Source organism: Oncorhynchus mykiss, chromosome 13 (assembly GCF_057628025.1).
Source record: "Oncorhynchus mykiss isolate SJ-2025 chromosome 13, ASM5762802v1, whole genome shotgun sequence".
Lineage (NCBI taxonomy): Eukaryota > Metazoa > Chordata > Actinopteri > Salmoniformes > Salmonidae > Oncorhynchus > Oncorhynchus mykiss.
This window is the reverse complement of record NC_143034.1, coordinates 51434771-51455360: the sequence shown is the minus strand read 5'-3', so window position 1 is coordinate 51455360 and position 20590 is coordinate 51434771. Positions and strand designations below refer to the sequence as shown.

The window sequence follows — 20590 nt, the reverse complement described above, 5'->3', positions numbered from 1 at the left end:
TCAACCCTGAGAATTGTGTTTGAGGAACACTGGCTTGTCCAACACTTTTCACAGGTTCTTATGATAAAAAAGACAGTTCACGATTGGCTGTGCATGGGAATGTATCTGTGCATGGGATTCGCCAGGGCACTTGGCTGCCATCGTGGTTTAAACATTTCCTTGCCCTTGTAATGTCTGAGCCTAAGAGAGGGCTCTGGGAATTTTTCTTAAAAGTCTTGCAATGTTCTCACATCAAATCACATCATCCCTTTACATCTTTACATTAGCTAGGAGATGTGACAGTCCTGGGGGGTTAGAATATGGGTTCAGAGAGCTGACAGCTGTGTTGAGAAGGTGGAACAACCAGCACTCCACAATAACAGCACCCTCAGCAATGCCCGAGAGAATGAAAACAGAGAGGATGAGAAAGAGAGAGAAATGCTTTAGCCAAGCAGGAGGCGGATGAAACAGAGGGTATAAGTGAGAAAGACTAGCCAGACAGACAGAAACTAACTGGTGGTAATGAGTTAAGGAGTAGAGTGTATATGTGTGTACTACTGAATGGGTGAATGGAGGGCATTTTGGAAAGAAACCCAACAAGTGAAAAGAAAAGCATGAAAAACAGAGGGACAGTATTTCAGCATGGCCTCGGAACTTAGTCCGTGTCTATCCCTGCTGTCATTCAGTCTGTCAGCATGATCTACATATTAACCCTCTTTCCTATCACAACAGTACTGACCGGGGCTCATGTCTAGCCAGCTAAGCTGTCAGCAGGCATGTACCATTTCAATTCAACCGATTTCTTTGAAAAGTTCCAGCGGTCAGTACTATACTACACTATGATTAAAGAGTTTGTTTTACACACCAATGGACATCACATATAAGAGGGCTTTCATTGTGATCAAATCACACAGATTAGGAAATTATGGCAGCACACTTCCATTTGATTTGATGTTGTCGAAGGAGTTTAATTCTATGGTGATCTCAATCAACTTGACACACTGTTCTATCGTCTTACTGATGGGTGATCTTTAACCTAACACTTGTCTTTCTCTCTGCAGGGCCTTGACAGAGTTGTTGAAGCAGCCCGGAGAGGTGGGCGGAGTGGGCGGGGCCGGGGGTCACCACCCCATAGGGACCAATGGGATCTCTGGCAGGTCACTGCGCAGCAACAACGGTAAGCCTGTTTCTTTGGGAGCACATGGGTTATTACAGGAGATGTCTCTCAGTGTTATTAAGCATATCGGATACTGATCCAGCAACGCTTTGCAAGCACTCTCACGAGGGCTCTTTTAGTGCTCAATGTACTAATGAGGACACTACTAACTCTGAATAGGGTACAACAGACTATTTCGGACTCTGGCAGTCAGAATTGAGGATTATTCAGTCGTGGCCAAAAGTTTTGAGAATGACACAAATGTTAATTTCCACAAAGTTCGCTTCTTCAGTGTCTTTAGATATTTTTTCAGGTGTTACTATTGAAAACTGAAGTATAATTACAAGCATTTCATAAGTGTCAAAGGCTTTTATTGACAATTACATGAAGTTGATGTAAAGAGTCAATATTTGCAGTGTTGACCCTTCTTTTTCAAGACCTCTGCAATCCGCCCTGGCATGCTGTCAATTAACTTCTGGGCCAAATCCTGACTGATGGCAGCCCATTCTTGCATAATAATCAATTATTGGAGTTTGTCAGGATTTGTGGGTTTTTGTTTGTCCACCCGCCTCTTGAAGATTGACCACAAGTTCTCAATGGGATTAAGATCTGAGGAATTTCCTGGCCATGGACCCAAAATACCAATGTTGTGTTCCCCGAGCCACTTAGTTATTACTTTTGCCTTATGGTGAGGTGCTCCATCATGCTTGAAAAGGCATTGTTCGTCACCAAACTGTTCCTGGATGGTTGGGAGAAGTTGCTCTCAGAGGATGTGTTGGTACCACTCTTTATTCATGGCTGTGTTCTTAGGCAAAATTGTGAGTGAGCCCACTCCCTTGGCTGAGAAGCAACCCCACACATGAATGGTCTCATGATGCTTTACTGTTGGCATGACACAGGACTGATGGTAGCACTCACCCTGTCTTCTCCGGACAAGCTTTTTTCCGGACGCCCCAAACAATCGGGAAGGGGATTCATCAGAGAAAATGACTTTACCCCAGTCCTCAGCAGTCCAATCCCTGTACCTTTGCAGAATATCAGCCTGAACCTGATGTTTTTCCTGGAGAGAAGTGGCTTCTTTGCTGCCCTTCTTGACACCAGGCCATCCTCCAAAAGTCTTCGCCTCACTGTGCATGCAGATGCACTCACATCTGCCTGCTGCCATTCCTGAGCAAGCTCTGTACTGGTGGTGCCCCGATCCCGCAGCTGAATCAAGTTTAGGAGACGGTCCTGGCACTTGCTGGACTTTCTTGGGCGCCATGAAGCCTTCTTCACAACAATTGAACCGCTCTACTTGAAGTTCTTGATGATCCGATAAATGGTTGATTTAGGTGCAATATTACTGGCAGCAATATCCTTGCCTGTGAAGCCCTTTTTGTGCAAAGCAATGATGACGCCACATGTTTCCTTGTAGGTAACCATGGATGACAGAGGAAGAACAATGATTCCAAGCACCACCCTCCTTTTGAAGCTTCCAGTCTGTTATTCAAACTCATTCAGCATGGCAGAGTGATCTCCAGCCTTGTCCTTGTCAACACTCACACCTGTGTTAACGAGAAAATCACTGACATGATGTCACCTGGTCCTTTTGTGGCAGGGCTGAAATGCAATGGAAATGTTTTTGGGGGATTCAGTTCATTTGCATGGCAAAGAGGGACTTTGCAATTAATTGCAATTAATCTGATCACTCTTCATAACATTCGGGAGTATATGCAAATTGCCATCATACAAACTGAGGCAGCAGACTTTGTGAAAATTAATATTTGTGTCGTTCTCAAAACGTTTGGCCACGACTGTATTTTAGATACACACACACACGGTACTGGTACCCTGTGTATATAGCCATGGTATCATTACTTATTGTGTATTTATTCCTTGTGTTATTATTTTTCTATTATTTTTCAATTCTTGCCCGTAAGTAAGCGTTTCACTGTTGGTCGACACCTGTTGTATACGAAGCATGTAACAAATCAAATTTGATTTGACGCGCACACATGCAGACACTTGTTATTAAGCTAGGAGGAAGGCTCAATTCCATAGAAAACCCTGCTGTCTCTCTACATGGCTGAGCGTAAGTGCAGGGACAGGCTGGTCATCTTTAATGAAGGTATAATTATATGTTTTCTGGTCCGGAACCTGTTGATATAGCACCACGCAGTTCATCTGTTTACTAATTAGATCCCCTTAAATCCCTCTGAACCCCATTCCTCTCCAGCACACACACACACACACACACACACACACACACACACACACACACACACACACACACACACACACACACACACTTTGCTTTCATCTTCACTCTATTGCAACATTTCCTTTCTCTGTCACGTTCATGCCAACCTACACCGATCAGTCTCCACCTTCCTTCATCTCTACTCCTCTTAATTATTTTGCCAAACAACACTCACTCCCCATCTCTCCTTCCTTTCTCCTGTCTCTGATTAGCGTTGACCATTAAATGAGTCTTTACTTAAGTGGTCATTATCGGTGGAGGGCTGATATAGTTGTGCGTGGAGGCCTGAGAGACCCTTCTGTGTGCCCCCCCCAGCTCTCAGCATGGTGTCCCCGCTGGCCACACAACCACAACCTGCCACCACCCACATGACCTTCATGAAGAACCACAGACCAGAGAGAGAGAGAGAAAGGGAGGGGGAGATGGAGCAAGATGAGAGAAATGGCTCATTTGAGAGAGAGTGAGAGAGAGAGAGAGAGAGAGAGTGTGAGAGAGAGAGACAGAGATGGATGGGGACAGAGAGCATGTGTGTGAGAAAAGGGGGCAGGTAGAAGTAGGGAGATGGAGTGCAGAGGATGGAAGAGGAAGAGGTGGAAGAAAGGGAAGGAGGAGTTGGCAGAGAGATAAGAGGGGGTTATGGATTTCTGGAACAAATATCAAAGGAGAGGGCAAGAGAGGAGTGACAAGGTGAAAGAATGGGATGGAAATGAGGGAACGTAGGGATTGTAATAGATAAGGGTAAAAACAAAAATGCAGACATTTAAAAAGATGAGAGAGGTGATGGGGTGACATATCCATTGAGGAATTCCCAGAAAGATATGGGTAAAAAAACGAATCAAATAATACCAGCTGAAAGAAGGACATTGACTGGGGTGTGACATTGTGTCATGATGAACATTAAAGAGAGGACATACAGGTGCTGCCTAGTCTACTGAGGTGGATAAGAGTGTAAAACTCTGGCTCTGCACATGTTTTCATTATTGTTATTCCACCCCATACTGCTCTGCCCTGTAATCTCAGTGCTTTATCTGACATGATCTGGTTAAGGCTGCATCTAGATCAGTGTCTGAGAGTGTGAGGATGTGTATGTGTGTGTTCAGTATGTGTGTGTGTATAAGTGTGTGCAAGTGTGCTCTAGTGCCTTTGCAATAACAACTGAATATACTGTGCGGAGTGTTGAGACTGTTCCCTGAACAGCTCAGTATGTACCATATGTGAGGCCAACGTTGGTAGAGAATTCTAACGTTTGTGCATGTGTGTATTATTCTTGTCAGTGAGTGGCTATAAGCTGGTGAATACAGTGTATAAGTATCTACATGAGTTGTGATGGAATTGAGTTTTCCTTTTGGAATTGTGTGTTCCTGTGAGTGTGAGGGTGTTTATGTTAGAGTGTGTTTGGCATGTATTATATGTACTATAGGCTTATTTGTGTGTGTGTGTGTGTGTGTGTGTGTGTGTGTGTGTGTGTGTGTGTGTGTGTGTGTGTGTGTGTGTGTGTGTGTGTGTGTGTGTGTGTGTGTGTGTGTGTGTGTGTGTGGTATGAAAGCATTCTCATGACAGTGAGTGGGACAGCTGGACAGAGCTGCTCTGTGTGGAGAGCTGCCCTGAGGGTCAAACAGCCCCCAGTGAACAGGCCGTGCGTGTTCCTCTGTGAAACAACGGAGGGAAAGAGACAGAGACAGAATGACAAATAAAGAGACTGACGTTTTATATCGATTTTGGGGAATAGAGAGAAAGACGAGAACATGAAGAGAACGAGAGGAAATTGGGTAAGGACAGAAACAGAGGGACTGAAAGAGGCTAACTGAAAGAGGCTAACAGATGGAAAGAGAGAATGATTGAGAGAGCACAAGGGCTAGCCTATCCTAATCCCACTTGTTTCTGCTGTCTGTGAGCTGTGTTCGAGCACCATGGACAGAGCTAATGGTTCATTACAATACAGGGGACTGACTGGTCTAAACTCCTTAGAACTGCACCATGAATTATTTAAGGTTTACTATATGCTTCAACAGACCGATCTCAACATTCATCATTTGTTCATGTTTTGCCAATAACGGCAGTTACACTACTGTTATTGAACACGATGAAGACGATGTCCCTGATGTTGTTGATGACGCTGATACTGTAGTGAAGACAAAGTTGATCCTGCTCATACAGTGGCTAACCGTTATCTAAACAAACACGTTCGGAGGAAAATACCCCTGCGGTGAATAATCTTGGCTGGGCGGACTGTGTGAAAGTTCTATATTGGCACTGTTCCTGCTCTCTTTGTAGATAAGGGGGATCTGCATTTGTGGAGTGTGTGTAATTTACATGTTGCAGAGGCAGTCTGTGAGGGCCAGAGCGATAGCATCAATGGGACATTGAAATCAAAACAAGAAAACAAGGGAATTGTGATAGGAGGAGGGGGTGTTAAGTGAAAGGGGGGGGTTGTATATGCATGTTAATTTCTATGTACAGTTGAAGTCGGAAGTTTACATACACTTAGGTTAGAGTCACTAAAACTCATTTTTCAACCACTCCACACATTTCTTGTTAGCAAACTATAGTTTTGGCAAGTCGGTTAGGACATCTACTGTGTGCATGACACAAGTAATTTTTCCAACAATTGTTTACAGACTATTTCACTTGTAATTCACTGTATCACAATTCCAGTGGGTCAGAAGTTTACATACACCAAGTTGACTGTGCCTTTAAACAGCTTGGAAAATTCCAGAAAATTATGTCATAGCTTTATAAGCTTCTGATAGGCTAATTGACATCATTTGAGTCAATTGGAAGTGTACCTGTGGATGTTTTTCAAGGCCTACCTTCAAACTCAGTGCCTCTTTGCTTGACATCATGGGAAAATCAAAATAAAGACCTCATAAAAAACTATTGCAGACCTCTACAATTTTGGTTCATCCTTGGGAGCCAAACCCCTGAAGGTACCACGTTCATCTGTACAAACAATAGTACGCAAGTATAAACACCGTGGGACCAATCAGCCGTCATACTGCTCAGGAAGGAGACGCGTTGTCTCCTACAGATAAACGTACTTTGGGGCGAAAAGTGCAAATCAATCCCAGAACAACAGCAAAGGACCTTGTGAAGATGCTGGAGGAAACCGGTATAAAAGTATCTATATCCACAGTAAAACGAGTCCTATATCGACATAACCTGAAAGGCCGCTCAGCAAGGAAGAAGCCACTGCTCCAAAACCACCATTGAAAAGCCAGACTACGGTTTGCAACTGCACATTCAGACAAAGAATGTACTTTTTGGAGAAATGTCCTCTGGTCTGATGAAACAAAAATAGAACTGTTTGGCATAATGACCATCGTTATGTGGAGGAAAAAGGGGGAGGCTTGCAAGCCGAAGAACACCATCCCAATCGTGAAGCACGGGGGTGGCAGCATCACGTTGTGAGGGTGCTTTGCTGCAGCAGGGACTGGTGCACTTTACAAAATAGAGGGCAACATGAGGAAGGAAAATGATGTGGATATATCACAGTCAAGGTATTGGAGTGTCCATCACAAAGCCCTAACCTCAATCCTATAGAAAATGTGTGGGTAGAACTGAAAAAGCTTGTGGGAGCAAGGATGCCTACAAACCTGATTCAGTTACACCAGCTCTGTCAGGAGGAATGGGCCAAAATTCACCCAACTTATTGTGGGAAGCTTGTGGAAGGCTACCCGAAACATTTGACCCAAGTTAAACAATATAAAGGCAATGCTACCAAATACTAATAGAGTGTATGTAAACTTCTGACCCACTGGGAATGTGATGAAAGAAATAAAAGCTGAAATAAATAATTCTCTATACTATTATTCTGACATTTCACATTCTTAAAATAAAGTGGTGATCCTAACTGACCTAAGACAGGGAATTTTTACTACGATTAAATGTCAGGAATTGTGAAAAACTGAGTTTAATAAATGTATTTGGCTAAGCTGTACGTAAACTTCCGACTTTAACTGTATTGAGTGTGTCTGTTAGTGAGTGTGTCTGTTAGTGTTTGTTCTGTCAGAGTGTGTCTGTTGGTGTTTGTTCTGTCAGAGTGTGTCTGTGAGTGTTTGTTCGGTCAGAGTGTGTCTGTTAGTGTTTGTTCTGTCAGAGTGTGTCTGCTAGTGTTTGTTCTGTCAGAGTGTGTCTGTTAGTGTTTGTTCTGTCAGAGTGTGTCTGTTAGTGTTTGTTCTGTCAGAGTGTGTCTGTTAGTGTTTGTTCTGTCAGAGTGTGTCTGTTAGTGTTTGTTCTGTCAGAGTGTGTCTGTTAGTGTTTGTTCTGTCAGAGTGTGTCTGTGAGTGTTTGTTCGGGCAGAGTGTGTCTGTTAGTGTTTGTTCTGTCAGAGTGTGTCTGTGAGTGTTTGTTCGGTAAGAGTGTGTCTGTTAGTGTTTGTTCGGTCAGAGTGTGTCTGTGAGTGTTTGTTCGGTCAGTGTGTCTGTGAGTGTTTGTTCGGTCAGAGTGTGCCTGTTAGTGAAGCCTCATCTTCCATTACTGTGTTTGTGAGTTGATGTACTGGCTGCCTGGCTGTGTTCATGTGTGTGTTCTCGTATGTGTCAAACGAGGCAGATGTGTTTGATCACAGCACAGCTTCTCTCCAACGCCTCTGGCACTCTTCTTCTGACCCCTCCAGCTGTCTTTACAAAGCCACAGACCTCCTCCTCTCCCCCCTTCCTCCCCCTTCAGTCCTGCCCAGGGGCGTCTGCAGGCTATAACTGCTGGTTGCTTCTGCTACGTCTCAACAGGCTAGACTGTGCAGTTTAAGGAGGGTTGGAGAGGGGAATAGGATTATAATGTGCATAGGGCTTTTGGAGTGCAGCTAAGACAGACAGTGCCCCCAAGTCAGTTCTATTTTGATACCCTCTCAGCCAATGAGGTGTAGATTAGCATGGAGCAGCCGGTCCTGGACCAGTGCTGGGTCGTCTCTCAGTGCCCTGTTGAGGATTTGGACTGACAGTAATGCACTGCCGCTGAGCTGTGGTTGAGGGGATTTGCATCGCGTAGATCCAGCACCCGGGGTTCTTTCACTCTGTCATCTCAAGGACACCTCATACTACGGGCTACGGATGACACTGTAGAGTCTTAAGTGATGCAATATAGACAAATTATGGATATGTGGCTATAGGCACAGTATGGACATGCTCTTAACCTTATCGCCTCCTCCCCACTCTCCACTGTAGCTTTGGGCTCCAACAGTTATGGATTGACACAGTTTTAGCTTGACCTTAAAAGGGCTGTAATGGTGATTGGGATGAAGCAGGCTTTTCGTCGACCCAGTGTGTCTGTGTGTAGCTGATAGGGGGGAATCTGAGCCCCTCAGAGATGTGTGTGGCTATACATGAAATTACTGGGATAAGCCAGGCTGCCGCCGTACTGATATTATGGCTTCCGGGCGGTTGAGTGGGGATGTGGCTCCATTCTGGCTCTGTTATTCCGTCATAATGAGACCTAACCCTTTCATAGATGAGCCTCCGGAGCCAAAATGAGTCTACAGTTTCCACCTAACCCCTGCAAGTCTCAAGCCCATCATTACCAGTGGGGTGATGTGTTTCCGATTGGATGTGTGCTGAAGAACAAGCGGCAGAATCCTCAACATACACTGAGTGTAGAAAACATTAAGAACACCTTACTCATATTGAGTTGCACCTCTCCCCCTCCTTTTGCACTCAGAACAGCCTCAATTCATCGGGGCATGGATTCTACAAGGTGGCGAAAGCGTTCCACAGGGATGCTGGCCCATGTTGACTCCAATGCTTCCCACAGTTGTGTTAAGTTGGCTGGATGTCCTTTGGGTGGTGGACCATTCTTGAAACACACGGGAAACTGTTGCAGTTCTTGACACAAACCGGTGTTCCCGGCACCTACTACAATACCCCGTTCAAAGGCGCTTAAATCTTTTGTCTGGCCCGTTCACCCTCTGAATGACACACATACACAATCCATGTCTCAATTGTCGCAAGGCTTAAAAATCACTTTTAACCTGTCTCCTCCCCTTCATCTACACTGATTGTGAAGTGGATTTAACAAGTGACATCAATAGGGATCATAGCTTTCACCTGGATTCACCTGGCCAGTCTATGTCATGGAAAGAGCAGGTGTTCCTAATGTTTTGTACACTCTGTGTATATTTCAAGGTCACAGCGTGTTCCTGTAATAAACACCACAAATTGTTCTGTGTTAGACAGAGTCATGTCCAGCCGGAGAGTCATTATCAGGCATAATGTTACCCATTGTTAAAGAAAGTGAGACCACTTAATGGCCCAACATGAGAGCAGAACTTAGTGAAGAACCAAGATGATCAGATAATGTATTCAGTTGTTTCGTTGAAGGTCACTCACACTCTGTGCTTTAATAGATATACTCTCCTGTTTAAATACCTGCTGTGTTCATCTCTGGTTCTGAAACATTTCTGATTGGAAGCAATCCCATAACTAAAAGCCAGTGCACACTGCTTACGAAGCGTCATAGCTGGCATCCCCTAATTAAGACGTCTGACCGGATCAGAGACCCTTTAGACTTAACCATGGGTAAAGATTGCGCAACCAAGTTGTAAGAAGAAAAAAGCAGAAATGTCTGTCACGACATCTGATGCTCATCTTCTGCCCATTGAAAATATGGCGGACTTGGGTGGAGGCCACATGGGGGAATGAAAGAAACTGTGACCTCAACTTAAACTGTGACAGGGTCATCTGTTTCCCTATTTCATGAGATCCTAGTCCCGTCTAGACTGAGGATGCACCTACAGTCACCACCAGGGAGGTTATAGTTCAGTGCCTGAGGCCCAGAATGATCGATCCCAGTACCAGTTATAGGGAGAGTGATGTTTGGAGCGTACAGCACCACGGTCCAGGACCCATCCATCCATCAATGAGTGACAGGAAGGGCTTGCTCCAGAACCCATTCAGAGGGAGTTCATCAAAGTGCTGCAGGTGCACTGCTGTGTGAGAGACAGACATCATTTGTCAACAAGCCTCTGCTACAACACTAGAGCTCTGGAACAAAGAAAGTGACTGTGGACAACCCAGGTTTAAGTCAAGAGAAGAGGATGGAGAGGTCTCCAAAACCACAACCGGAAGGGTAGTGCCCATGCTTGCAGTGTGTGTTGCAGTACATTCATTGCCATGATTGTATTTACCAGACAGTCTTGTCCAAGGTGAAGATGATTAAGAGGGGCTACCTGTCAAAACACATGGGACAGAACAGTGTCATTGGTGACACACGGAGAGCCTGTGTCAAACACAGTCACTTGGCACAGTGTTAAACTACAGTGTGCTTACTCAGACTTCCACTGTTTTGATAAGGGTGTACAGAGTGGATTTTCAGATCTCAAATCTCTGAGCCATGCAAGCGCTCGGAGGAGTTGGTACAGGGAGAGAAGCCCCCTCGTGGAAGTGGTATTGATCTTAGCACACAGTGCCTAGAGAGGTGTTTGCAGAGAGTCGGAGCTGACACCACGATCAGGCAGCATTATGGGGGATCAAAGAGGCCCTGGCCTCCCAGTGATCTGACAACAGCAAGGGAGGAGTGAGAATTTCCTGTTGACTGACGCTCCAATCCCGCGGCTGTCGTCGAATGGAGCCTCTCAATCATTCATCCGAACACAGAGGAGGGTGGGGAGACAGATAGGGAGAGAGCGGAGATGAGAGAGAGGGAACAAAGAAAGTGAGATCAACATAAAGAGATGGAGAAACGTTGCTCTGACAGACCAGGAGGGATACGGGGAGACAGAGAGATGGAGGGGGGAGGGTTTGTGAGGTGGCAGAAGAAGGTGAGAAACAAAGAGGGACTAAGGGAGTAAAATTGGAAAGAAAATAGAAATAAAGAGCAAAGAATGAAGAGTGGCAGAGGTAATAGAAACTGGTATGGAAGACCATGCAGGAGGGTTAGGGGGACAGAATTTATAGAGCCATTGGTCAGTGTTCTGGAAAAGAGACCCCTGGAAACCCATTCGACCCCCCTCTCCCTCATTCTCTCTGTCCTCGCTCTCTGCTGCAGTGCTGCTTAAATGTCATTGGACAGCTTACATGTGGTGGGTGCAAAATGGGTGAAATGTCAAGCATGGTAAAGGGTGACGTCCCTGTGTGTCATTGTGTGTGTGCCATGTGTGTGCCTGTGCGTTTGTGAGAGTGCATGTATTTGCCACATGCATGGAGTGATTAATTAAGTGTGAATTCATGTAGTATTCTATCTGTGTACCTTTGTATCATGCTGTGTGTGAGAGCATGTGGATAGGCAATATAAGGTTCCAAGGGAGTCTTTACTTGAGACATGTGTAGGTCTATGTTTTGTAATAAACCCTGCAGCTGTACGCTTCATCTGCTTTCGTCAAAAGGGAGCTGAATCACTGATTAAAAATGTCACGGGCAAGACCTTGGCATATGAAGTCAGAAAAATAGTTCTATTATAGCAGCTGTAGGTATTAAATAAGGATGCCGTTGTAAAAACATGTCCCATTAATGCTGCTTTTTATGATATGAAGGTTTGTTTATCTTAATTGCAACGTCTCATTCTACTTTTTATTATCAAGGATGCATAATAATAAATACAGATGTTATGTTAGAAAGACAACAGTTGCACAATGATCTCATTAGAGACATTAAACACATGTAATTACTATGCGGTGCATAGAGCCTGTGTCCCAAGCCTCACTATGAGATGGAACAGCGATTCCATCTCATAGTGAGACAGAGTCCACAAATCAGAGCCTTAAAGGCTCAATGCAGCTGTTTTTATCGCCATATCAAATCATTTCTGGGTAACAATTAAGTACCCTACTGGGGATTGCTTTCAATTAAAATGGTCAAAGAGAAACAAAAATGGCTTCTTAGCAAAGAGCAATTTCTCAATCAAGAATTTAGCTAGGACTGTCTGGGAGTGGTGTGTGGAGTGGGAAACTGAAAAATAGCTGTTATTGGTAGAGATGTTATCTTATTGGTCTATTCAAACAGCTCTTACACTTAAAGGGCATTATCATAATGTTCACAATATTATTCCAACCTCATCGTGTGGAAATATATTTTTTAAAACAAGGAAAATCACAGAGAGAGAGAGAGAGTAAGAGAAAGAGATAAGAGATAACAAAAATGAGACAGAGATAACAAAGAGATGACAAAATGTGAAAGATGGAGAAAGGTCAAAAGAGAGAGACATGTAAGTCCAGGAGAAAGCATGATAGAAATAGAGACAGGTTGAGCATCCACCAGAGAGAGAGGGAGAGGGAGAGGGAGAGGGAGAGAGAGGGGGATTGAAGCAAAGTATGAGAAGGGAACCATTAGAACAAGGGGAAAAACATGAAAAGAGAGTGATCGTTATTCTCAGTGACAAGAGAGCAGCTGGACGCTGTGATATACATTTCTCTCAGTCTTCCTCTTTTTAAATGTCTCTGTTAGCCATCTGCTCTCCCTTTTTCCATGTAGTGTCCCTCTCCCAGTACACATTTTTATGCCTTGTGCTATTCCGCCGTTCTCTCACAATGCGCCTCTCACCCTTTCCCTCTCTCCTCACAGACACGAGCAGAGCGTACAGTGTGGTATATCATCTGCATGGGGGCTTGTTAAACCCTAACCCGCGCCCCAGCCCCCAAGCCCCCAAGCTCAGTGACCCATTCCGACACCACACAAATCAGGTTCTAGCCAGAACATACCAAGTCAGGAACAGAAATAGGGGGGATGCCGAGGTAGGTGATTTGAAGGTCAAAAGACTGGGCTGTCTGTTAATGCGTCTGCAGTACATCAATCACAGTTTGCAATGGTGGGTGGTCGTGCAAACAGAGTGCACACGCCTTGCACATGCTTGAGGGCTTTGCCTCAAATCAGATCATGTATACTGAACAAAAATATAAGCACAACATATAAAATGTTGGTCCCATGTTTCATGAGCAGAGATTTTCCAAAAGCACAAAAGGTTATTTTTCTCAAATGTTGTTCACTAATTTGTTCACAAATTTACAAAGCATTTCAACTTTGCCAAGATAATCGATCCAACTAACAAGTGTGGTATATCAAGAAGCTAATTAAACAAAGCTGATTAAACAGCATGATCATTACACAGGTGCACCTTGTGCTGGTCCCTCTAAAATGTGCAGTTGTGTCACACAACACAGTGCCGCAGATGTCTGAAGTTTTGAGGGAGCAATTGGCATGCTGACTGCAGGAATGTCTACCTTAGTTGTTTCAAGAGAATAAGTCACCTTTTTTAGAGAATTTGGCAGTACAGTCTACCAGCTTCACAACCACAGACGACGTGAATGGCGTGGTCGAGTGGTTTTCTGATGTCAACATTGTGAACAGAGTGCAACAGCAACAGACAATGAACACAATTGCATTTTATCAATGGAAATTTGAATGCAGAGACACTGTGATGAGATCCTGAGGCCCATTGTCGTGCCACTCATCCGACGCCATCACCACATGTTTCATCATGATAATGCACGGCCCAATGTCACAAGGATCTGTACACAATTCGTGGAAGCTGAAAATGTCCCAGTTCTTCCATGGCCTGCATGCTCACCAGACTTCACCCATTGAGCATGTTTGGGATGTGCTGGATCGACGTGTACGACAGCGTGTTCCAGTTTCCACCAATATCCAGCAACTTCGCACAGCCATTGAAGAGGAGTGGGACAACAGTACACAGGCCACAATCAACAGCCTGATCAACTCTATGCAAAGGAGATGTGTCGCGCTGCATGAGGCTAATGGTGGTCACACCAGATACTGACAGGTTATCTAAGCCACGGCCCTACCCTTTTTTAAGGTACAGCTGAAGTATCTACAGTTGAAGTCGGAAGTTTACATACACCATAGCCAAATACATTTAAACTCAGTTTCACAATTCCTAACATTTAATCCTAGTAAAAATTCCCTGTCTTAGGTCAGTTAGGATCACCACTTTATTTTAAGAATGTGAAATGTCAGAATAATTGTAGAGAGAATTATTTATTTCAGTTTTAATTTCTTTCATCACATTCCCAGTGGGTCAGAAGTTTACATACACTCAATTAGTATTTGGTAGCACTGCCTTTAAATGGTTTAACTTGGGTCAAACGTTTCGGGTAGCAATCCACAAGCTTCACACAATAAGTTGGTTGTAAATTTTGGCCCATTCCTCCTGACAAAGCTGGTGTAACTGAGTCAGGTTTGTAAGTCCTCCTTGCTCCCACACGCTTTTTCAGTTCTGCCCACAAATTTTCTATAGGTTTGAGGTTAGGGCTTTGTGATGGCCACTCCAATACCTTGACTGTGATGTCCTTCAGCCATTTTGCCAAACCTTTGGAAGTATGCTTGAGGTCATTGTCCATTTGGAAGACCCATTTGCGACCAAGCTTTAACTTCCTGACTGATGTCTTGAGATGTTGCTTCAATATATCCCACATAATTTTCCTTCCTCATGTTGCCATCTATTTTGTGAAGTGCACCAATCCCTCCCACAGCAAAGCACCACCACAACATGATGCTGCCACCCCCATGCTTCACGGTTGGGATGGGGTTCTTTGACTTGCAAGCCTCCCCTTTCTCCTCCAAACATAATGATAGTCATTATGGCCAAACAGTTCTATTTTTGTTTCATCAGACCAGAGGACATTTCTCCAAAAAGTACGATCTTTGTCCCCATGTGCAGTTGCAAACTGTAGTCTGGCTTTTTTATGGCGGTTTTGGAGCAGTGGCTTCTTCCTTGCTGAGCGGCCTTTCAGGTTATGTCAATATAGGACTTGTTTAACTGTGGATATAGATACTTTTATATCGGTTTTCTCCAGCATCTCAAATCAAATCAAATCAAATGTTATTTGTCACATACACATGGTTAGCGCATCTTCACAAGGTCCTTTGCTGTTGTTCTGAGATTGAGTTGCACCTTTTGAATAAAAGTACGTTCATCTCTAGGAGACAGAACGCGTCTCCATCCTGAGCGGTATATCATGACTGCGTGGTCCCATGGTGTTTATACTTGCGTACTATTGTTTGTACAGATGAACGTGGTACCTTCAGCCGTTTTGAAATTGTTCCCAAGTATGAACCAGACTTGTGGAGGTCTACAATTTTTTTATGAGGTCTTGGCTGATTTCTTTTGATTTTCCCATGATGTCAAGCAAAGAGGCACTGAGTTTGAAGGTAGGCCTTGAAATACATCCACAGGTACACCTCCAATTGATTCAAATGATGTCAATTAGCCTATCAGAAGCTTCTAAAGCCATGACATATTTTCTGGAATTTTCCAAGCTGTTTAAAGGCACAGTCAACTTAGTGTATGTAAACTTCTGACCCACTAGAATTGTGAAACAGTGAATTATAAGTGAAATAATCTCTCTGTGAACAATTGCTATAAAAATTACTTGTGACATGCACAATGTAAATGTCCTAACCGATTTGCCAAAACTATAGTTTGTTAACAAGATATTGTGGAGTGGTTGAAAAACAAGTTTTAATGACTCCAACCTAAGTGCATGTAAACTTTCGACTTCAACTGTGTCTGTGACCCACAGACGCATATCTGTATTCCCAGTCAAGTGAAATCCATAGATTAGGGCCTAATGAATTTATTTCAATTGACTGATTTCCTTAAATGAATGGTAACTCAGTATAATCTTTGAAATTGTTGCATGTTGCGTTTATATTTTACTTCAGTGTAGTTAATGTATGAGGCGTCAGATTGAGCAAAAACGGATGAGCTAATCCTCTGATGGGCTCTGGCGACACACACACACACACACACACACATTCTGGGGATAGCATGATGTAGAGCTTGTGTCTTCCACCTCATGGAAAAAGCTGTAGCTTTAGCTCTGCACATTTGCCCACACACTCACATCCTGCCTACAATTAGCCAGAACACATCTGTGAAGCTCACAGCTCAAAGTACGGTAGCATGTTCCAGTCATGGCGACAGCATGAAAGGTTAACAACGGCACTATCAAACATCCCATGACCTTACATAGACAGACGCACCCACACACAGTGACATGTTTACACGGCATCATTTCACCAGGGACTGTATGAGAATTACAAGTCAAATCAAATAAATGTATTAGTCACATGCGCCGAATACAACAGGTGTAGTAGACCTTACAGTGAAATGCTTACTTACGAGCCCCTAACCGAAAGTGCAGTTTCAAAAAATACAGATAAGAATAAGAGATAAAAGTAACAAGTAATTAAAGAGGAGCAATAAAAAACAACATACAGGGGGTTGCCGGTAAAGAGTCAATGTGAGAGGGGCACCGGTTAGTTGAGGTAGTATGTACATGTAGGTAGAGTTAATTAAAGTGACTATGCATAGATTACAACAGGGAGTGGCAGTGGTGTGGAGAGGGGAGGGGGGCAATGTGAATAGTCTGGGTAGCCATTTGACTAGATGTTCAGGAGTATTATGGCTTGGGGGTAGAAGCTGTTTAGAAGCCTCTTAGACCTAGACTTGGCGCTCTGGTACCGCTTTCCGTGTGGTAGCAGAGAGAACAGTCTATGACTAGGGTGGCTGGAGTCTTTGACAATTTTCAGGGCCTTCCTCTGACATCGCCTGGTATAGAGTTCCTGGATGGCATGAAGCTTGGCCCCAGTGACGTACTGGGCCATTCGCACTACCCTCTGTAGTGCCTTGCGGTCAGAGGCCGAGCAGTTGCCATACCAGGCAGTGATGCAACCAGTCAGAATGCTCTCGATGGAGGACCCATGCCAAATCTTTGCAGTCTCCTGAGGGGGAAATAGGTTTTGTCGTGCCCACTTCACGACTGTCCTGGTGTGCTTGGACCATGTTAGTTTGTTGGTGATGTGGACACCAAGGAACTTGAAGCTCTCAACCTACTCCACTGCAGCCTCGTCGATGAGAATGGGGGCATGCTCGGTCCTCTTTTTCCTGTAGTTCACAATCGTCTCCTTTGTCTTGATCACATTGAGGGAGAGGTTGTTTTCCTGGCACCACCTGGCCAGGTTTCTGACCAACTCCCTATAGGCTGTCTCGTTGTTGTCGGTGATCAGGCCTACCACTGTCGTGTCATCGGCAAATTTAATGATGGTGTTGGAGTCGTGCTTGGCCGTGCAGTCATGAGTGAACAGGGAGTAGAGGAGGGGGCTGAGCACGCACCCCTGAGGGGCCTCTGTGTTGAGGATCAGCATGGCAGATGTGTTGTGTTGTTACCTGCCCTTACCAACAGAATTACAAGTGGTAGTGGAATGACATTGTCAACAATTGTATTACTAAATGTAATATTAGGCTTATCTATTTTGTTCAGCAAACAAACATAGCTTCATCTATTGTATTCTACATAAATTAGTTTGATTTGTGTACAGACTTTGTGAGATCTAGTGATCTTTCGGAAACCATGACACTGTCATTCTTTTTAGATGTGTGTGTTTGTGTGTGTGTTCTTTCTCTATGGTGTTGTGTGTGTGAATGTGGCTATGAGAGGCTGGATGTGTGTGACAGTGACATAATTGTTACTATGGAGAAGCAATTGCCAGCAGCGGGAAAGGCCCTCACTAACAAGCAGGGGGCAATAGGAGGAAACAAAAACTACTCGACTGAGGGTTACCCCACACACAGACACCACATATCACTGTCATCTACCATTAAGCATCAAATTACATCACAACAAAACCTTTCCAACTCACCGCCAATGAGATGAGCCAAAAGGCAAAGGAGAGCTGACAGCTCTTATATAACAATATACCACATTCACAATTTACACTGTGACCACTAGACAGCCCATTTGAACAATTCGTGGAGTAGAAAACCACCATCACCACCAACAAGCTGTGTAGTAGGCCCTACATAGGGTACTGCAAAGCTCTCTCTAATCCACTTCACACCTCCCCACCCCGAGTTCTTTCCTTTGCCTTCAACGGTCTGGCTAGTAATATTTAATAGAAACATTAATATGCATACTGACTGCTCTTTCTTCTTGTGTGAAACCATGAATAATGAATTAACAGCTCAATGTTTCTTGCTTGTAGAACTTCTAGAAGATTAGGAGGAAGCATGTCCTCTGAGCCTTTTTGCCCTGAAATGACTCTCTCATTATCCTCTATTAAAATATCTGTCGCCAAATGATGCTGGCATGACATCAAGTAGACATTTGACATTCATCTAAAATGATAGATTATTTCTGTCTGAAACTGACTGCATTACCCTTAGGACACTGTGCTACTTTGGCTAGCTAGCCTACTTGTAGGTATAAACAGGGTTAGCCCAAGGGCGTAGGACTTTTGCGCTCTAGGGCCTATGAAAAGTTGTGTTCTTCATCAATAATTGATTAATACCCTGCAGTTACCTACCTGCCTTGGCCTTGCGACATACATCCTGCGTAGACTAAACGGCCGGCAGATGCTGCTATTATTCATTTTACGTCGTTTGTCATCTGCGTCCAACTGGAATGTATGCAGCCGGCTATACACTCATGTCCCCTGGCGACCGGCTCGTACATAACACATTCTCAATTCATGCTGCAAGGGCGTCAGTTTCCTCCTTAACTATCTGGAAAAATATGCGTACTCATTTTTTTTTACTCTTTGCCACCATACATAACTTTAGAGTGGCTAATGATACTTGCACATGGCATTCAGCCAGTGGTAAACAACCACTGCTTCTACCTAATTGGCTGAACATCAGGAAGTAGCATAAGACACTCTAGCATCGTGGTGGAAAATTGTGTTTTATTAAGACAGTACACATATTTTTCATTTTGTTTTTGAGAGTCTCCACTTTCCATAAAGTGGAATAATAATTTAGGCCAAACCGTTCGGACGCTACTGTAAGGGTTCTACTCCTCCTCTTCTGAGGAGGAGTAGCGAGAAGGATCGGAGGACCAATGCTCAGCGTGTCCATAATATTTTTTAATAAAGACAATAGAACACTCGAACAAAACAACAAACGATGACGTGAATATACAAAACCGAAACCAATACCGTGTGAACCAAACACTCACACGGAAAACAAACACCCACAAGCCAAAAGTGAAACTCAGGCTACCTAAGTAGGATTCTCAATCAGGGACAACAATTGACAGCTGCCTCTGATTGAGAACCATACTAGGCCGAACTCAAAAACCAACATAGAAAAACTAACATAGACTGCCCACCCAACTCACGCCCTGACCATACTAAAACAAATATATAATAACAGAACTAAGGTCAGAGCGTGACAGCTACAGACGTTTTTGTGAGAAGACTGACTTTTGGGATGTCTCATGGTCTGACAAACACCACTGTAGCTCGGCCACCTTCCACCGTAGATGTGGACGGTCGACATAGATGGATGTGGCGGGATGAGACGCAACCCATACAAAAAAAATGTATCTCAAAATTAAACTGATGGATTTTGATGGGGATTTAAAAAGTGTTTTTACTCAGATTGAAGCACAGGTGCGTCAATAGACTCTTGAGGAACTTAAATATTGTAATGTATAGCCTGGGCTACTTCTGGCAATCGCTAAACTAAGTCCCTGTTGTTGTTGGAATAATTGTCAAAAAATACGTTGAAAGGCTAAAACATTCAAATAACAATACAAGGCCCTCTTTGGCATCTCTTGCCAATTAATCCCACAATTAAAAGGTGTTTTTAAAATGTCCATAAAATATTTATCCAGCCAAAAGAAGGGAACCTAATACGAGGCTGTTGCTTAACTGGGTTTTCTAAGTTCTCCTCTGTATAAACTGTCTGTAAGGGAAGCTTGAGATGATTGTGCAATTCAATTCCTTATTTTAAATGATTAAGTCCTTTGAACTTAGAAGGGAGCACCCAGAGGTTCTGAGTGTTGTTACATTCAGGGTGAATTATGCATCTCGATCGATCGATCGTATTAGGTTCCCTTCCCGATCGATCGATCGATAGATGGCAGACTCACTTATTACAAAGGGAATTCTATCTGGGAGAGATTCACAGGAAAATCTGGTTGAATCAACTGTGTTTCCATGTCATTTCAACAACAAATATCTATGTCTATGACATCTAATATCTATGTCTATGACATCTAATATCTATATCTATGACGTTGAATCAACTTGGAAAACTGATTGGATTTGCAAAAAGTCATCAAAGTAAGGGAATTTAGTATTTTTTCACCCAACGTTTAACCTAAATCCAATGTCGTAGAGAAATGTTCAGCTGATTTCATGTTGAATTCACATTAGTTGACAACTGACGTCTGTGCCCAGTGGGAAACCCTCAAACACGTCATGTATTCAGACAAGCGCATTATCTTACTCACAGTGATAGGATCTTAGGAAGTTATTGATTAAACCAGT

The 20590-nt window shown here is 43.7% G+C and overlaps 1 protein-coding gene across 2 annotated transcripts in view; it reads left to right on the top strand.

The window, feature by feature from the left end:
- Positions 1–20590, top strand: part of LOC110486406 (protein shisa-9) — a 78361-nt gene that overhangs the window by 25386 nt on the left and 32385 nt on the right. For both annotated transcript variants that reach the window (XM_021557985.3, XM_021557986.3), the window contains exon 2: positions 1041–1156. In XM_021557985.3, the coding sequence (XP_021413660.2) occupies positions 1041–1156 (116 nt within the window). The remainder of the gene's footprint in view (positions 1–1040; positions 1157–20590) is intronic.